This window comes from Mesoplodon bidens (assembly GCF_964165515.1).
Source record: "Mesoplodon bidens genome assembly, chromosome: 13".
Lineage (NCBI taxonomy): Eukaryota > Metazoa > Chordata > Mammalia > Artiodactyla > Ziphiidae > Mesoplodon > Mesoplodon bidens.
In genome coordinates, this window is record NC_138169.1 from 76,634,202 (window position 1) to 76,654,809 (window position 20,608).

The 20,608-nt window shown below is 34.5% G+C and overlaps 1 protein-coding gene across 3 annotated transcripts in view; it reads left to right on the forward strand.

Moving 5' to 3' along the window:
* Positions 1 to 20,608, forward strand: part of RELCH (RAB11 binding and LisH domain, coiled-coil and HEAT repeat containing) — a 122,774-nt gene that overhangs the window by 1,717 nt on the left and 100,449 nt on the right. For all 3 annotated transcript variants that reach the window (XM_081251871.1, XM_081251870.1, XM_081251872.1), the window contains exon 2: positions 16,346 to 16,435. In XM_081251871.1, the coding sequence (XP_081107997.1) occupies positions 16,346 to 16,435 (90 nt within the window). The remainder of the gene's footprint in view (positions 1 to 16,345; positions 16,436 to 20,608) is intronic.

Below are 20,608 nucleotides of genomic sequence, written 5' to 3' on the forward strand. Positions count from 1 at the left end.
TTTTTTTATTTTTTATTTTTTTTTGCAGTACGCGGGCCTCTCACTGTTGTGGCCTCTCCCGTTGCGGAGCACAGGCTCCGGACGCGCAGGCTCAGCGGCCATGGCTCACGGGCCCAGCCGCTCCGCGGCACGTGGGATCTTCCCGGACCGGGGCACGAACCCGTGTCCCCTGCATCGGCAGGCGGACTCTCAACCCCTGCGCCACTAGGGAAGCCCTGTCTATACTTTTAAATGGTGCCAGAGACTTTTATTTCCTAACTTAGATGTAGTGAAAGTGCAAAGAGTGCACTTTCCATGAGGGTAAATACTGAGCATATTTCTCTCTTGAATATGGAATTTTCTCAGCAGGTGTAACTTCCTTGCTCAATATTATAGGATAATATTCCATTTCTGGAAACGATTTTCTCATTGCTGACCTTTAAGACCATAAAGTGTAACAAAGAGCAGTGTAACAAAATTGTTAGGTAGTTGGCTTTCTTTGTTTGGTTTCAGATTTTTGAACTAATAATGATTTTCACCTGATAAGCTCTCACTACTTCCTCAAGATCCAGCTCAAATGTCATCTTTGTACATGTTTCCCACACTCTCCAGGCTTGGTTGTTTGGTCTTTCATTGTACTATTTTCAAACCTCAACCGTTGCTTTTAACTTTTTGTATTTGATTTGTTAACAATATCATTTTTCTCCATTAGATAGTCAATTCTTGAGGGTTATCTTTATATTCCTCACAGTTGGTACAGTTCCAGGCCTGTTGTTGAACATAATTAAATTGCATCTGCTGTGTTTTTCTACTATATAAATATAATGAAATGGGTTATTACTTACTTCATAATTTTATTCTATTTAATTTAAAAGAATTTATTATCCTATTCACCCTATCTTATTATGGCTTGATATCACTGTTTATGGTGAAAATGTCTCTTAAAAACCTTTTGTATACAAATATATTTATAATTTAGACTAAATATTATAGAGGTGTTTTAGAGTAAAAATTGACTTCTAAATGCCTTTGCATCATACATTTTTATAGTTTCTTGAAATAACTTAAGTCCTATGATCAAAAATCAAAATTTAACTACAATCAAATATTCATCTGCAGTTGTGCTTTTCTATTATCCTCATTTAATTGGACCTGTTTTGGGTATAACTCAAAAGTATATAATTAGATAATATATTTTAGATAATGTATTTTCAAGTTAATACAAAACAAATGAGCAACAGGAGGAAAAAAAATCAAAATTATCCATAATCCAACCAGTGGTACTTGCCTTTTCTGTCTTTTCTATCCATATAATTTAAAAAGCAAAAATTGTTTTAAACTGTTTTATATAGCTTTATATTAGTTGACAGACACTGTAATTTTTACCATCAACTTTGAGGTAAGATTGCATACAATAAAATGTGCCCATTTCAAGTGTACACTGTGATGAGTTTTGGAAAACAAATTACTACTACAAATAAAATATAAAACATTTTTATTGTCCCCAGAACTCCTTCATTTTCCTTTGCATTCAATATCCCAAGACCATCACCGACCACCGTAGAACACAATTTTCCAGTCTTGGCCTAGGCACTATCGAAACTTTGGGCCTGATAATTCTTTGTTGTGTTAGTGTCCTTTGCATTCTAGAATGTTTAACAGCATTGCTGGCCTATCTGTCTGCTAGATACCAGTAGCAACCACCCCGACCCCATTCCCTAAGTTGTGACAATCAAAAAATGTCACCAGCACTGTCCAAGGAAGGGGAGGGCAAAATTTCCCCAATTGAGAACCACTTCCTTAGTTAAGTTTTGTCTATTTTAAAATTTCATATAAATGCAGTTCCAGAGCATATAGTCTTTTCTGTCTGGCTTCCTTTGCTGAGTAAAATGTTTTTGAAATTTATCCAAATAATGTTTTTATGTGTATTAATAGTTCATTCCTTTTTTGGTTTATCCATTCATCTGTTAGCTATTTGTGTTTTTTCCATTTTTGGCCTGTATGAATAAAGTTGCCATGAACATTCTTGTATAAGTTTTGCATGGACATATGTTTTCATTTCTTTTGGGTAATACCTAGGAATAGAATTGCTGGGTCATATACTTAGTATATATTTACATTTGTAAGAAACGGTCAAACTGTTTTTACAAAATGGTTGTATCATTTAAAATTTCCATCACCAGTGTATGAGAGTTTCAATTTCTATACATCCCCCAAACACTTGGTATTTTCAGGCTTTTTATTTAACTCATTCTAGTGAGAGTGCTGTGGTATTTCATTATGGTTTTAATTTTCATTTCTTGAGGGCTAGTGATGCTGAGCTATTTCTTCTGAGCTTTTTGCCATTGTGTGTGTGTGTGTGTGTGTGTGTGTGTGTGTGTGTGTGTATTGCCATTAATGTATCTTTTGTGAAATGTCTGTTCCCAGCTTGTTATTGAGTTATAGTTCTTTATATATTCTGGACCCAAGTCTTTTATCAAGTATGTGTTTTGCAAATTTTTTCTCCCAGTATGGTTTGCCTTTTCATTTTTTAATAATGGGTCTTATGAACAAAGGTTTTTAATTTTATCAAGTCCAGTTAATCGGGTTTATTCCTTAATGATTCGTGCTGTTTGTGTCCTAAATAAGAAATATTTGCCTATCCTAAGGTTGCAACAATTTTCTTGTGTATTTTCTTCTAGAAGTTTTATAGTTTTAGCTTTTAAATTTAGGCCTATGATGGCATCATAAAAAGAAGAAATATTTAATTTAGCAATTTAATTTTGTAAGATTTACTAAATCGTTTACCCAAAAGTCTGTTGACCTCGGTTAATACTAGCATAGTGGTGGTTTTAAGATACTGTAAGAAGTCTTCATACTGTATTTTATCTTTTTTTTCTTGATTAGAAGAGTAGTCTATATTTATAAAACATTCAAAAATTAAAAGAATTATGGCTTTATAAGTGTGATGTTTTCAGTAGAAGAATTTAAAATGAGCTCTAATGAAGTCTCAGTGTTTGATAAATTGTTGCAGCATCATTGTGATGTTCCTACTAGATCCATTTGTTAAACTAATTAGATCTTTTGTATTTCATTTTACTTGCTTGAATATACACACACATTAATTATATATTTTTCCCTGTATTCTTTCCAGTTGAGCCAATTTGGTAATTGTTTTGCTTTCCAATTAGATTGCAAGATAAAAGTTGTGCCAATGCCATTGATTAGCACTGAACAGATTGTAGTATCTTACCCGGAGGAATGCTGGTTCCACTCTAAGCCTTAGAGTTCTAATCAAAATTGGACTGTAATTGCTTAGGATGAGCCAGTTCTTTGTAGAGACAGTATGTGGTCAAATAACTTATGCCTTTCAATGATGGATTTCTTCTATTCTGTATTTATCATCCTTTCAAATTTTTGTAAGGCTGCTTATCAGGAGGCATTTATGATTGAATTTAATAATTTAACTTGTGAGCCTACAGACTTCTTGAGTCATCTTTCTCCTTTTTAAAATTTTCTGTTTCATTACCTTGCCGATCTTTTCTCAAAACTCTGAAAGAGTACATATCTCACTGTGTTCTGTTCCTTTCTTAGTATCACCTGTGCTATATGATTACCGTCTTCCAGAGTTCCCATCTCTTCTGCTTTACAAAGTACAGTAGTTCCTCCCTGTTAGGTTGGAATTGGGTTTAGTGCTTCCTCTGGCTTCTAACAGGAGAGTATCAACAGAATATTTCTAAAATTTATTAGGGTCACTGCTTTTAGCTGAATGAGACTTCCTACTATTGTCTGGACCATATAGATTCCTAAATTTATCTCTTACATGACTGTCATTTTTTTGCCTATGCCTTTCAGTAGCTTCAGACTTACTAATTCTTGTGGCAATTTAGTCAGATATTTTCATTGCCTAGAACAATGACGAGTATAGTTGGTATTCAGTATTTTACATTGATCAATACATTTATTAAACTGTGATCAACTAAGGATTGTAGGAATCCAGAAGAAGTTTAGTGTATGTCCTTGAGTTTATGTTCTTGATGGAGAGGCAAGAAAGTGAGGGTAAAGAGAAGATAATGTTTATTTTATGTTTTGCCTTGTTTAAAACATCATCTGGGAACATGCTTACCATTATCTGGCTCACCGGTTAATAAAGAGATTTTAAAATGCAGTATGATGTTTCAAGCCATTGTGGTACATAGTTTAAAAGGAAGCAAGATAGGGGCATTAATCAGGGGAAACAGGCCTTATTTCTGTCAAAAATTAAATGTACACTTTCTACTTTAGGGGTGATATTCAGAATGTATGCTTATCTGTTTCTTTGCTTGTTTTTTTAAAAACATTTGTTGGAAAAAACATTCCAAGATTAGTGTAATTTTCATTTTGTTTAGTATATTTAGGTCAAAAACTAAATTCGGTTAATTTGTTTTTATATGATGGCTTTTAATTGTGCCCACCCCCTTAACTCCCATGGTTTTAGGATGATTAACTGAAAAAGAACACTTACCTTGATCTAAAAATACAGTCTACTTACATCTAAGTTACAAATATCGATTGAGAAGGGTCTTAAATATTAATAGCCTATTTTTTTTTCTTTCAGGTAGTTGTTTTTATTGGCTTCTACCTATAAGTACTGTGAGAGTTGATGGAAAATGTGGTTTCTAAATTATTTATACTAAAAACATACTTGATGCTTAAGTGAATTATGTCTTGCTGTTTGGCCATATTTTGAACACAGCTCCTCTTTGGTTGATTTTTGGGGGTTTTGCGTTAGTTTAGGATTGATCTACTTCAACTCCCTTATCATATGAGTGTTTGTTTCAATATTACAGTTAATTTTTTTTTGAGATCTAATTGTCATATGACATTTTATTAGTTTTAGGTGTCCAACATAATGCTTTGATATATGTCTGTATTGTGAAATGATTACCACAGTAAGTTTAGTTAGCATCCATCACCACACAAAGTTACAATTTTTTTCCTGTATGAGAACTTCTAAGATCTACTCTCTGAGCAACTTTCAAATACACAAAACAGTCTTGTTAACTATGGTCACCATGCTGTACATTCCATCCCCAAGACTTATTTATCTTACAATCGGAAATTTGTACCTGCAATTAATTTTTTTAACATCTTTATTGGAGTATAATTGCTTTACAGTGTTGTGTTAGTTTCTGCTGTATAACAAAGTGAATCAGTTATATGTATACATATATCCCATATCCCCTACCTCTTGTGCCTACCTTCCACCCTCCCTATCCCACCCCTCTAGGTGGTCACAAAGCACCGAGCTAATCTCCCTGTGCTATGCAGCTGCTTCCCACTAGCTATCTATTTTACATTTGGTAGTGTATATATGTCCATGCCACTCTCTCACTTTGTCCCAGCTTACCTTTCCTCCTCCCTGTGTCCTCAAGTCAGTTCTCTACGTCTGCGTCTTTATTCCTGTCCTGCCCCTAGGTTCATTAGAACCAATTTTTTTTTTTTTTTTAGATTCCATATCTGTGTGTTAGCATAGGGTATTTGTTTTTCTCTTTCTGACTTACTTCACTCTGTATGACAGACTCTAGGTCTATCCACCTCACTACAAATAACTCAATTTCATTTCTTTTTATGGCCGAGTAATATTCCATTGTATATATGTGCCACATCTTCTTTATCCATTCATCTGTTGATGGACACTTAGGTTGCTTCCACGTCCTGGCTATTATAAATAGTGCTGCAGTGAACATTGTGTGTACCTGCAATTAATTTTTTTTAACATCTTTGTTGGAGTATAATTGCTTTGCAATGGTGTGTCAGTTTCTGCTTTATAATAAAGTGAATCAGTTATACATATACATATATCCCCATATCTCTTCCCTCTTGCGTCTCCCTCCCTCCAATTAATTTTTAAAGTGGTTGCTGGCCCCCATTTTGCTGGAGCATGATAACTCTAATTCCGCATATGCATATAGTTTCTACAAACTAAGGACATCTGCCCAAGAAATCTGAAAAAGCTGAATGTAAATTGTCTAATTCACTTTAAAAATAGATTCTTCAGATTTCTGAGAAATGAATACCTGATATAATTGAATACAGCAATGGTGTTTACTAAGATTGAGCAAAAGATAACACTTAACTATAACAGGATCAAGAAGACTGTCCTAGAGCTGATATATTTGGATTATAGCAAGCTACCTGACAGATCTCTCACACTGGTATGAATAAAATAGAGAAATATGGGCTTGGTAAAAGAGTAGCTGTGGAAAGATGCATAACTGGTAAAACAACAGTAGGTCTGTGCCAGTCTATACCATCTATACTTTTGAACTTGGCCTATTTTTTGAAGACCACGCAACTTGTAGTACTGATATCTGATCCTCAGTTCTGCTCTGCCATTTACAGCTCTGTTACCTTGGGTAAATTACTTAGCCTTTTAGAGCCTTCTTTTTTTTTTTTTTTTTTTTTTTTGCGGTACGTGGGCCTCTCACTGCTGCGGCCTCTCCCGTTGCAGAGCGCAGGCTCAGCGGCCATGGCTCACGGGCCCAGCCGCTCCGCGGTATATGGGATCCTCCCGGACAGGGGCACGAACCCGTGTCCCCTGCATCAGCAGGCAGACTCTCAACCACTGTGCCACCAGGGAAGCTCTAGAGTCTTCTTATTCTGTGTAAAGTATAGTAATCATTTCTGTCCACTGCTAGTTATAGGGTTTTAATGAAGTTTACATGAGGGCATATATGTGAGAGGACTTCAAAAACTCATTTTATATTTACTTCTTTCTTTTATAAGAAAAAATATATGAAGCGATGAGGGAAAACTAGATCAGATTTGCTGATGATAAAGACTGAGAAAGATAGGTGATATCTGCTAGTACTAATTTATAGGATTAAATGGAACTAATGGGTGTATGGCATCCTAATTAAAATAATCGTTTAAAAAACATACTGGGAACATTTGTACTTGAAATTCACAGGAAAATTTGATAGCATTTCTATTTGAGTAGCCACCATAAATTAGATCAAAGAAGTCTGCTCATTTTAAGGGAAAAAGCTGTATAGCGTAGTGAGTTAAGAGCACAGTTTGGAGTCAGACTACCTGGCTTGGATCCTGTTTCTGCTACTTTTTTTTTTTTTTTTTTTGCGGTATGCGGGCCTCTCAGTGTCGTGGCCTCTCCCGTTGCGGAGCACAGGCCCCGGACGCGCAGGCCCAGCGGCCACGGCTCACGGGCCCAGCCGCTCCGCGGCATATGGGATCCTCCCAGACCGGGGCACGAACCCGTATCCCCTGCATCCGCAGGCGGACTCTCAACCACTGCGCCACCAGGGAGGCCCCTCTGCTACTTTTTTATCCTTGTGACTTTGAATAAGTAACTTAATCTCTCAATGCCTCAGTCTCTTCATCTAAAAATGAGGATAACGGTACCTACCTCATAGAGCTGTTGTGAGAGTCAGCTGAATTAATATTTATTATCATTTGCAGTAAGTCTGTATAAGTGTAAAATAAATTATGAAAAGGCAAACATTGGATTTGTAATGGTTCATTAAAACCTACTACCATACAGTTAATGCTTTGTATTTTATGTCTGTAAAGGCATTGTACCTACATTTTTACAGATGTGTTTAATCACATTCATGTAAGTTATTTTTAAATATAATTTCTTTTTGTGTTCTTCTTAGACAATGGTTACTTACTCAATTTTATAACTAACGGATGGCCAGAAAAGGGGGGTTTTCCCTTTATTTATTTATTTTTTGGAACTTAATAATAGTTTTTAAAAATCAATATATGTTGCCATCTACAGAACAAATACTTTAAAAGCAAAGAAGAGCAGAGGTAGACAGAGTGAAGTATGAAAGAGATTACAGACCAGAAACAAGCTCAAGGAGTCTTTTGTATAGGAAAAAGAGTCAAATCAGTGCGAGAAGGGTAGGCTATTGAATAAATTTTTCGCCTTCTAGAGGGAAATTATTTCTTTACCTCCTACCATATACATACACACACACCAAAACAAAGTCTCCAAATGAATTAAAATACTAAATGTGGGAAATGGAACTTGAAAACTTTTGGAAGAAAATATTAAAACATATTTATGACCTTGAGGTGAGGATTTCTTAGACATAAAAATTGTACACTTTAAAGTAAGAGATTGATATATTTGTATCAAAATTTAAATTCCTGTATGTAAAAAGCTAACATAAAGTAAAAGACAAGACACAGACTAGGAGTACATATTTGCCATATACATATAACAGTCAAAAAGTATTTCAAATTTAGAATCTGTATAGAATGCCTATAAGTTAAGAGAAGGAAAAATAACCTAATGAAAAATAAGCAAAGGATAAAAATAGGTAATTCAAAGAGAAGCAAACCAATGAAAAGTTGCTCAAATTCACTAGTAATTAGGGAAATGCATTTCACATTACCCAGCCTTTTGGCAAAAATGAAGATGTCTGACAACACTTAGTATTCCTGATATGGAGGAAGCAGGTACTCTTGTGCTACCAGTAGAAGTGTCGATACAACTACTTTGAAGAATATTTTGATAAAATCTAGAAAAGTTGAAGATGTGCACACCCTTCAGCCCAGCTTTTCCATGTGTAAGTATTTATCTGGAACTTATGAGGGTGCGTAACGAGGTGTGTACAAGGTTGGAAACAGTCCTCTTGGCCATACATAATGGAAACATTAGTTATGGTATATTCATAAAACGGAAATCTTAGCAGACTTTAATCAGATCTCGAGTCTGTTGTGGAGCATTACACACAGTTCTATATTATTATGTAAATTTTCAAACATATAAAACAATACTGTATATTATTTGTGGGTACTTGTATATGTATTATAGATGTAAAAGCACCAACTAGAGTCACACTAAATCCATTATTGTGATTGCCCTTGAGGAGGGAAACATTAGGGACATGAACTTTAAGGTATTATTTCTTTTTAAATTGCAAACTGTTAGCAGTTGTTCATATCAGGTGGTGGTTATATGGTGTTGTACTTTATACTTTTCTTTAAAGCAATTTAAAGTAAAGCATTTTAAAGTATTTTTGTCAAAATTTGCATGTAGTAAATTCTGGTAAAACAAGAAAAATTTGTAGTGGGAGTTATAACTCCACTATTCCACCATTAATTGTCACCTAATCCTATAACTGTGCAGTGTAAATTGAGTTTGGTGTTTTTAGTGACATGAAATACCATCTTCTTTCTGGTATATGAACACAGAGAATGAATTTTGCATAGTAAGTTATTTCTGCATATGTGTTTGGTATATGTCTACCTTTTTTGTTACCTTATTGAATATCTGTCTTGTATCATCTATTAATTAAATTTGCAAAAAATAACAGCAAAAAAATGTCATTCTTTGCTCACAAACTATTGGTACACATGTACCAGTTTCTCTATTCTCAGTCTCCTGTTGCCATTTGTAACCTTGAGGATCAGTTTTATCTGGAAGGGAAATCTTCAGAATCAGTTAATAATTCTTAGTATAATGTTGACACAAATCTCTTTTAAGATACATTTGACATGTTTCAAGTGAACAAAACTGTACCAATAGCTTTTTATTGCATCATATAGGGAGTCTTGTAACTATTCTGTTGATGTATATCTGTACGGAAATAGAATTACTGTTAGAAAAGTACCTAGCAACAGCCTTAAAGTTTCTAATTTTTCTAGGCAAGAGTAGCTCCTGATTGTAGGCATTCTTTACAATCATGGGAAGCTTTTTTTTTGAAGCTTTTTTTTTTCTTCAGGGATGGATATGTGAGTAAGGAGCGTTGACCAAAGAATATAAGGTGGGATAATGAGAGTTGTGAATGTATCACCAAAATCTCTAGTCACATTTTATTATTGTTCTTAATGTTTAATATTTGCATTTTGTACCCTTTAATAAGTTACAGCAGTAAGAATTTTTGTCTCCTAAACCTTCTAATAAGATGTCCATATCAAATAGGTAGCCTGTGTTGATGGGTGATTTTTGAATCTACAGTCTCACTGAACTCTTCCTAACAGGTTTTTTTTCTATAAACAGTATTGTCTTCTGAATGTAGTTTTGATCAAATATGTGTGACACAAAGGTCGGAAAGTAAAATGTATACTTACGTACTGTTGGTAGGATACTCTTTTGAGAATAATTTGGTGATATCAATCATATTTTTAAGATACATATTCCTTAATATCCAATTCCTTCTATAATTTATTATAGACAAGCTTGTTTGCATTACTACTGAACCTAGATTTTTTTCATATATTCTACAAGTAAAGGTATCAAAGATTGAAAACAACCTGACTGTCCAACAGGAGGGGATTGGCTAATTAAAAAAAACGATCTATACGTACTGATGTGGAATGATCACCAAGATATATGATAAATTGAATAAATTAGGATGCAGGCTAATTTATTCAAGTATTTGTGTTTTTCCATTTACATACAAAAAGGGAGAGATTGGCCTATGCAGAGGATATTTCTAAAGGGATATATACAGAAGAGTCTAAACAATGATTGTCGTCACAGAGGGTGATTGGTGGTTGGGAGATGGGCTTACCTTTTCTTTGTATGCCCTCTTATATTTTACCACATATCATGTCTTAAGTGGCAAGGCTGGGATTCCAAACCAGATCACTAACTTCCAAGTGTGCATTCTTTCCATTACACCACAACTACTGTTTTGTCCATTTTAAAGCGCAGTTAAGCAAATATTCTTAAATCATTTTAGTGTATTGTCAGGCAAAGTATCTTAATAACTCATTCAGAGTATATCTTATTAACTCAGAGTAGCCAGTTGTTTTAATGCAGAAGGCAAGTCAGGTAGTATAATATTGATCATTTAAAAAATAAAGTGATAAACTATAGCACCACATCAAGACAGAGGTGAATAATCTGCTGAATGAAATTCTAAGGAAATCCACCAAGGTTGGATTAGCATGTACTCTCTTTTTCAGTCTTGAAGCTTTGCTGCATGGTTACATCTAAGTTTCTGGTCTAGACATGGAACATGGCTAAGCCTCAAGGAGGAGACCCCAGTTGCCATCATGGGTGTAACCTTCTTCCAGATATTCCCACCTATTATTTCAAAACTCCCCAGCAGTAAGAAATGGTGTTCATTTGTTTTTGAAACCAGCTGGTCCTGGTTCGGTGGCTTAGATTGCTCAAGGTAGTGTCATCGTATTGTCGATGTTCTTTCTAACCATCTGTCAGCCCGGTGCTTGTGTGCTGCCTTAGTTCAGGCCTTTAGCTTACGTCTGGACCCTCAGTTTTAGCCTTATAACTGGTTCCTGTGCCTTTAAACTTTTCCTCCATCCTTATTCTTAATTGATTATAAAAGCTATTCATTGCTGTCACTGCGGCTAAAACCTTTTAACATTGCTTTCTCCTGTCCAAGGCAACTTTTTCGAACTCTTTTTTTATTAGCAAAATTATATATTGCAGAAACAAGAATTTAATTCTTTTTAGGAATTTTATTTTTTCCCATTTTTGCATAGTATATGATAAAAATGACTTTGAAATATGTTATTATAAATGTGCATCATAAAGTTCTCCCTGTAATTTTGCTCCTTCCTGCCTTTTCAACCCTGTTGTCAGATACCAACCTTTGGTGTACTCACATTGTTAACTCAGTGTCCCTTGAACATGTTTTATATATTCCTATCTCAGTGCCTTTGACCATATTATTTTTCCTTCTCGGAATTCTTTTCCTCCATCCTCCTCTTATTTTTTCCAGATTTTTCCAGATTCTCTATATCCTTAAGGGAGGGTCCAGTTTATGTTCCTTCCTCTCCCTGAAGCTTCTCCAGCACATAGTGATCTCTAAATCCCCTGAACTTGTGGTATTTTTTGTCTGTCTCACTTATGGAGATTAATTATATGGAAACTTGTGACTGTGTTAGTGTTACTGAAATTTTTGTATATGTTAATGTTTTAGCTGACTGGATTTTTTTTTTAAGATGTTTGTTGGAGTTCCTGTCTCATATATCTTTGACTTCTTTCACACCTGGCACAAATGCCTAAAGTAGGCAATATATAAATGTTTATTTAGCATGAGTATAGAAAAGAGACCATATTTTATTTATCTTTCTGTCACCAGTGCGTAATATTGTGCCTGGCAAATAAGCCTTTGAAAAAATGTTGATGTTATGTTAAAGAAATGATCTTTAGGTAGTGGGATCCTATAAATATGTAAGTTTGGAATATTCCTTGTGAAATTAGCTTTTCCCTGTATAGCCTGAGGAAAGTTGAGTCCAGGCTGATCTTTCTGAGGCCTTTCACAGTATCAAGCCCAACTTAGCTGGAATCTAGGAGATCTGAACCTGCATGCTTTTGCATATTGTTCAAGGGAGCTAATGGTTTAGAGCTCAGGCTTTGGCATCAGAGAGCTTGAGTTCATATTTTTACTCTGCTACTTCCTAGCTGCGTATCTCTGGGACAGTCTCTGTTTCCTTTACTGTAAAATATGGAAGGTAATGACTCCTCTTGCAGGGGGCTGTCGTGAAGGTTAAATAAGGTTATCTATGAAAAATATCTGGCACAGAATAAGTGGTCAGAAAATCTTCAATATAATAACTAATGCTGTTATTAATAATAATCTTCCTTTTAACCTGATAGCTGTTCATATGGTAAAATCATCCAGCATTATAGAAATTTTAACTTCAGTGAATAGTTTGTCAATAAAATTTCAGTGTTCAAGTCTCTTCCTAAGTTTAAGTCTTTTGATTTGACATTTAACTCAGTGTAATCTTGTGACAGAAAAGACAGTGGACTGCAAACTGGGAGACTTACATTGTACCCCTAGCTTGCGCACAGATTAATTTGCTTAACCTTTAACATAAAGTAGTCTAACTGTATTATCATTATCTGTGTACAGCACGAAACTACAGTGGTTTATAAACTTATTAAGGCAAGAACCAAGTCTTACTAAATTTTATCTTTCTACTCCCTACCATGGATTAGTAAATATGCATTGAATGAATACACGGTTCAGTTTTCTCATCAAACTGGGGTGGATGGAGGGGTTGGACTATCTCTAAGATTCCCTCTAGCTCTCAAATATTTTGAACATAGGGGTCAGTGAAGTGAGTCCCAGCGTTAGAGAAGAACTGAGGATCAGAGAATATAAATGCAAGTTTTGCCATTGACAGATTTCTAAGATCCATTTTTAATTTAAGTGGATACATATTAAAGTGTTTATGCATGACCTCAGGTTTAGGTACAATTACTTTTAAGGTAAATTTGTTATCTTTCTGTTTATTAAATTTATATACTATATACTTCTTTCTATGTTACTTATCATGACACAGGCATGGTTCAGTAATCTTTACTAAACAAATAGGAATTTAAAGCTAATTGCTTGACATTATTTTTCTTCCTATTCTTTAAGTGTGAACTGGGTACTTTTGTGACTTTTTAATTATGAAATGCCCATATCATAAAAGGTATTAACTGTGTTTGGGGAAAAAAATACCAAAGCACAAATAAAAAAATTCAAGCAGTATGGAGAGGAGTATGTATTGAAAAATTTTAACTCTACTTCTTGGAGTCAGTTATATCTATAACCTTTAAAAATTATCATTCAATATTTTATTGTAGCTTCCTGTCAGTAACCTGATACACTATAGTTGTTCACTAAATGTTCACTGAATTAACCAGTGCTCTTTACCAGTCAGGAGCTGATCAATTTTCCTGGTACACTTAGCTTTTAAAGTGCTATATAATTCCCATAAAAGATACTTTTTCAAGGGTCTGAAACTCATTTTTTTAACTATCGTAAAAGTTACCTTCTGTCATCAGTACTAAAAGATTAAATGTATATATAAATAAGACTACTCTCATATGTGATTTATAAAATCAGTCTGCATGCCTTATAGTCACACTGTGTATAATGGTTTTAGTTTTCAGACCTAGTAAAACTTACATACAGGTTTTACTGGTTTGCCAACTATGATGAAAGTCCCTGATCATTCGGTTTCTGAGTTGTAAAATGAGTTACTAAGAAGTTACACAATGTTGGAATTTGAAGAAAGGCTTTGTGGTATACTTTATATTAGAAAGTGGTAGTAACTTCTTTCTTAATAAAAGAGGCTAATTTTTCCAAACTCTTCTTCTTTTATATTAGAGTATTTGGAAAGGCATGTGCTTGCCCTGGAAAAGAATTGTAGCTGAATCCACAGAAGCATATTTGTCTAGGAGCTGTAATATTACCTATTAGTCTTAAATTCCAAAGTACATTTTATGTACAAAATCTGTTATAGGTTAGCCCCATCAAAGTTAAAATTATTTCCTTCTATAATTTTTTTCTGACATGGAATAAATTTTAATAAATTAGGAGATTTTTTTTTACTTTTATGACACTATAGTTGTTATTAGTTAAAAAGACATTAGAACTTTTTTTCTTGGAAAATATAAAATTGTTGGCTTGGAACTAAAAAAAATAATTAGAATATATTTTTCAATAGCCATAATAATACCAAGTCAAAAATTAAGCAGTGTTTGCTTTCCCCAAGAACTCTTTCTATTGCATAGGTGATTTCTTTGAAACTTTTAGAGAAATAGTAACAGTATAATGGAGGAATAATATATGGTGATCAAATAGGCTCTAACCTAGGCCTGTATGTGTGATTGAAAATACTCTAACCTAGGCTTGTATGTGTGATTGAAAATACTAGAAAACACTTAGAAAACTAACATTAGATAGATACTTAACATAATAGAAAAATATTTATCCAGAATCAACAACCAACATCATACTTAACAGTTCGTGATAACCCAAACTCCTGTCAATATATAGAACATTATTGTCACCCCAGAAAGTTTCCTCATGCTCCTTCCCAGTCCGTCAGCCCCCACCCCTTTCAGCCTCCCACTCCAAAAACCACTATAATGATTTTTTCTACCATAAATTACTACTGCCTATTCTAAGACTATGTAAATGAAATTATACATTATATACTCTGTGTAAGGCTTCTATAATTCAGCATAAAGCATTGAGATTCAGTCATGTTGTGGCATATATCTCAATAGTTTTTTTTTTAATTGCTGAGTAATGTTCCTGAGTTCAGCCTATATTTAATATGAACTTTCTAGATTTCTGTGGTTACTATTGTTATTTGGTGTTTCTTGGTTTATGCCTAAAATAAATTATGCTCTAATGAATGGTACTGTAATACTTGATTTTCTGTTATTCGTTTATGCTGTCTTAAAACTTAAGTTAATAGCAAGTTGTTATTTATCAGATATAATTAAATTGCAAGGGAATTAAATGCTTCTGTGAATAGGAACACAGTGTTCTCAGAAGAGTACTATATGTAGAATTTCACTTAGTTCACCTTAATAGGAATTTAAAGATAAGTGGTACATTGATAATGACATAGCTGTATTTGAAGAGTCAACCATTTCAATTATTGGCGTGTGCTAATTGTTTTAAAAGGAGGTGAGGGAGCCCTACGTGGAGTTCAAATCTTTATTTCTATAACTTGCATTCATTTGTCCAGACTGTGCTTTCTAAACACAGACAATCTATTCCTTAGGGCAATATATAAACAGTAGACACTATGTAAGTAGCATGATTTAATAAAAAGAGTTGACCTAGCCTCTCATTTGTCCCTTCTTTGCATTAGCTAGCTAGATCTCCTTTAGTGAGTATCAGCATTGATTTCTTCCCTTAAGTGAGAATGTTTACATCGTGTTTTTCTGTTTAGGGACACTCCCCACTACCACCATGCACTTAAAACACAGAACTCTGAAACCCCTTCATTTGCCTTTTGCATCCCATATTACAAATTCAATAAATGAAGTCTTTGGGAATTATCTTGTTTACTTTCTTTTACTTAAACCCACATCCATTTCACTACCAGGACATGTTGGTTCTACATCAAAAAATAACCCAAATCTGACCACTTCTGACATTTCTACTGCCTCTATTCTAGGCCAAATCTGATCATCTGTCACCTACATGACGCTAATAGCCTCTTTTTAAAAAAATTTTTATTTTATATTGGAGTGTAGTTGATTTACATAGTAGCCTCTTAACTAGTCTCTCTACAAATCACTTTCCTTACAGCAGCCAAAATGATTTTCCAAAAATGTATGTGTTTTTGTTGTTTTCCATTGTACTTGGAATAAAATTCAAGCTGTTTGAAGTTTTGTTGTCCTTAGCTGGGCTTGCATTATATCCTGTGTGTCCGTTATTCAGGAGTTAGTTAGGGATCTGGGCAGGGAAACTTGAGTTACTTCAAAGCAGATTAATTGGTATGAGCATTTTTACCTTACTGTTTTAATAGAACTCCTATATCTTAGAATCACAGTTTATTCACTGGGAAAAAAAATCATAGCTAATTGATTTCCAATCCCTTATTTTGGCAGTTAAATAAAAATCTGTTTAATTCTATTTTTTGTTGTTGTTGTTTATTACAGATCGAGCTGGGAGCATCAGTACCCTTGATTCTTTAGACTTTGCAAGATATTCAGATGATGGTAACAGGGAAACGGATGAGAGAGTGGCAGGTGAGTAAGATTGTAAAGACAGATTTGGATTTTTTGACATTCCAGAAATAATAAAATGACTTGAAGAATTCTTTCTATAATTTGGTGCGTGAATATATTGATATAGTTATTATACAAAGTTATGTTACTAATTTATTGGCTGCAGGGAACATCCCAGCCCCCAACTGCTCTTTCCAGTGGTGCTCTGAATTTTTGGTTATGCACATCTACAATTTGCTGAGTTCTGCTTGTAGCCAGTAGTTTACAACCATGTAGCTATACAACTGGTTTAAAAGAGGTTTAAGTTAGCCATGGTTTAGTACAAAGTTAGTTGGTCATTGGCCTCCTCATTCCTTTTATCCTCCAAACCAGGGCTGAGTAATATTCATGTGTTATATACCAATACAGCTCTACTGATCATAAAAATTGGTTTAAATACTTCTATGCTGGTTGGTGAATAAAACTTTGCTTGGTTCCCTGGATGCTCCCTGGCCATCACTGCATCTCTCCAGAAACTTCTCTTGACTTGCCTGTGATCCAGAAAATAAAGGGTTAATGCTTGGTCCAGCAGGGGCCTCCAGGACCTTGCCCATTCCAAAAAGAAGGCCAGCATCCTTATTAGTTGCTTGGTTTCTCATTCCAATCTCCTTCCCCTCTCCATCCTCCCACCATTTCTGCCTTTTAGGCATCACCACTGGATCTGTAGGGACTTCAGAAAACCAATTTGTACCCTCTGTGTTCTGCCCACATCAAATGAGGCCAGTTGGATTCTTCTGGGGGTCCACCCTGGGATTTACCAGTGTAGCAGCTCTGGCTCCTCAGGTGTCAAGTGACTGGTACCTTTCTGGTGCTTCAAGGCTGTGGCTGTCTGTTATTGATGTAATTTTCGAATGTCTTATTGGAATTGTAGTTTTCATAGGATGTTAACTCTGAGATAGATGGGAAGCAGACAGACATCAGTTAGATATTTTAATCCACCAGAATGGTGGGCACACCTGGCAGAGGAAGGATGCCACGTGGGACAGATGGGAGCCTGTGAGGGAAATATTTTTCTTCCATTTACTGGGACAAGTTTGTTAAAACCTACCAAATGTTTGCCTGTCATAGTCATTATGAATAAAAGTGAGTGCTATTTTTTATATAGCACTTGCTCCATTCTGAACACTGTTGAAATATATATTAACTTTTTGAGTTATAGAATTATCATCATCCTCCCCTCCCCAAGAAACTGAGGCACTCAGAGATTATTAAGACTTTAATGGCAGAGCTAAGACTTGAACGCAGATAACCCAGCAGCAGAGCCCACAACTGACTGCACTGTATGCTACCTCTTAGCATGAAGGATGAAGTTTGACCTAGTTAAAATGACATTCCAATATGTGGTTTTCATTTATTACTCAAGAATAGAGCTATTGAATGTTTAAAAAATCTCTCTTTCCCTAATCTCTTCCCTGAGTTAGGGGAAAAAAATGATGTAATTGTTTTTAGCTCAACAGAGGCTAAGAGAGGATTCAGCAGTGAGAACAATAGCATTATCAATTGAATGGGGAAGTCATTGGAAGAGTTTAATGCAACTCCATATATCAAGTCATGATTTAGTCATAAGCATTATTAGTTGAAAGCTGTATCAAAAAAGAAATCACATCAGTACTCTCTGAAAATTAGCAAATCAAATGGGAATTATTTGAATAATTTTAGGACAAACTTATCCTACTAATTATATCATTTGTTAAGTGGCATTATGTTTTATTTAATTACATAGTAAATGTTAGCTATTCTGCCTTTTCTGTTATATGTTAAGTATTAAATGCATGGTATTTTGGTTTATTAGAGACTAACCAAATATATTTAGTTTTGTATATTGTATTGTTGTTCAGATGGTTATGTATTAGAAAATAACTTCTACCTGGAAACAGACCACATAATTATTTTCTTCCCTTTAATTTTTATTTGAAAACCTAAATTTTAGACTTAGTAAAATATAAGAGGTTCATCATTATTCTCAGTATTTAGGTATTTTAGTATTTCTAATTAGGGGGAACACTGATATAGAAGCAAGATGTTATAATTAAGCAAAATGTTATAACTAAGCATAACTAAGAGTGAATATTTTATTTGGTAGTTTTGACCTTATATTTTTAATCTAAAGATTATACTCTTGTCTCTAAGTTTGGGGAGATAAAGTAATTTTTGCTTACTATATAATGCTAATGTATAAATATATGCTGTCTTGAGAAAGAAATACTATGTAGTGTCACTTATATGTGGAGTCTAAAAAATAATACCAATGAATCTATATATCAGTGTAAAACAGAAACAGAGTTATAGACTAGAAAACAATCTTATGGTTCCCCAAAGGGGAGAGGGAGGAGAGGATGGGACAAATTAGGAGTATGGGATTAACAGATACAAACTACTCTACATAAAATAGATAAACAACAATAGATACACAAACAATAGATAAATAATGCCCTCTGTAGCACAGGGCATTATACCTAATATCTTGTAATAACCTGTAACGAAATATAATCTACAGAAAAAATCGAATGACTATGCTGTACACCTGAAGCTCAAGACAATATTGTAAATCAACTATACTTCAGTGTAAATGAGTGACTGAATGCGGTCTTCCATCTTCATTGGAAAAGGGAAGGAAATGTATGTTATTCCAAGAGAATGGCATTTAGACTTTTAGTGCTCTCGTGCCATCGCCTGTTATTGAACCAAATGTGTGATACGTGGATGAAAATTTCAATTAATCATAATTCCCATTTACAAAAAGATTTTTGGCTCTTTGCTAACCATTGCTAGTAACTTAGAACCTAATCGAAAAATGAATAATCCAGAAAAGATAATTATCCTGCCATCTATCATTGGATCACATGTAAACCTCACTGAGAAAGAATAAAAATCTCTTTTATTTTCGTACACCAGTCTTGGGCAGAAGGAGATTATAGATAATACAGGTATTGAGTCTGCTGCCCCACGATGCAAATGTAGGGTCTGCTCCAGCCTTTAATAAGCTGTTGCTGTTTATGAGACATATATATACTACTACATGTGGGCTCAGCATCATTCTTATCATCTTTTCCCTAAATTTAAAAATCTGGTTATTTTTTCAAGTCTGTACAGGTGTTCCTTTAAAGAGGAAAAGATCTCTAAATGGACAAATGTTTACTGAGCACCTGCTCTGTGCCAGGCACTGTTCTGGTTGCTTTATATAAAATACTTATTTAACCTTGTTAACAATCCTTCAAAATAGGTCATGATATCTTTATTTTATAGATCAGAAAACTGAGAAGTTTACCAAGATTGAAAAATTTTCCCAGTAGCCTCCATATGGTTAAAGGGCAAAATCAGGATGTGAACGTATAGGTTTTTATTCCAGGGCTCACGATGTATCTTTAAGTACCAGGCTGGAGCTTTGACTCATTTGTACATTCATGTGGATAGCAGAATCTTATCTTTCCCATACAAGACTGTTTCATCATAGTCATTTTCTTTCCAAAAAAGTAAAATTTCAAAAGCATTTCATTTCCAATACTTTCCACTGCTGAATTTAGTAGACACCAAACCAAAATGAGCTTAATTTAACTGACTTTTTAGTAAAAAGCCTTTCTATATGTTATTAAACAAAGCTGTACAGTGTACATACAGTGTAGCTGTTAAATTTTCAAGTTTTCCTCAAGATAGCAATGGACATCTATGTTCTACTGAATGCTGGTAAGATCACTGATGTTTAGGTTTATTAGATATGGCATCAAGTACTAGAATGCCCATTCATACAACTAACATTTGTTGAGTCCTCTATATTCAAGGTATTACACTGTTCTGGGAACAATAAACATCAAAGTAGACATATGAAGCCTTTTTAAGCCTACGTAATCTAGTAAACATTCTAAAATGAAATTCAAATTTTTGCCTGTGGGATAACCTGGCCTTACCCCCTGGGTAAGAAGCATCATCAGTAGCCCTCTCATTCCTTAGCTGTTGGGCTGCAGCATACATATCCAGCTTTATCAGGATTAAATAAGCCTATCTGTCTTATTATAATATATTTTTCCTTAGTACAAATACCTTTACTTCCTGTTTGCAGTACTTTTCATTTTTCTTATTTTCAACTTTACTTAAATCTTATTTATGGTTTTGTATTATTTAAAATAGGATAGATGCTCCAACAAGGCTTTTAAGGGC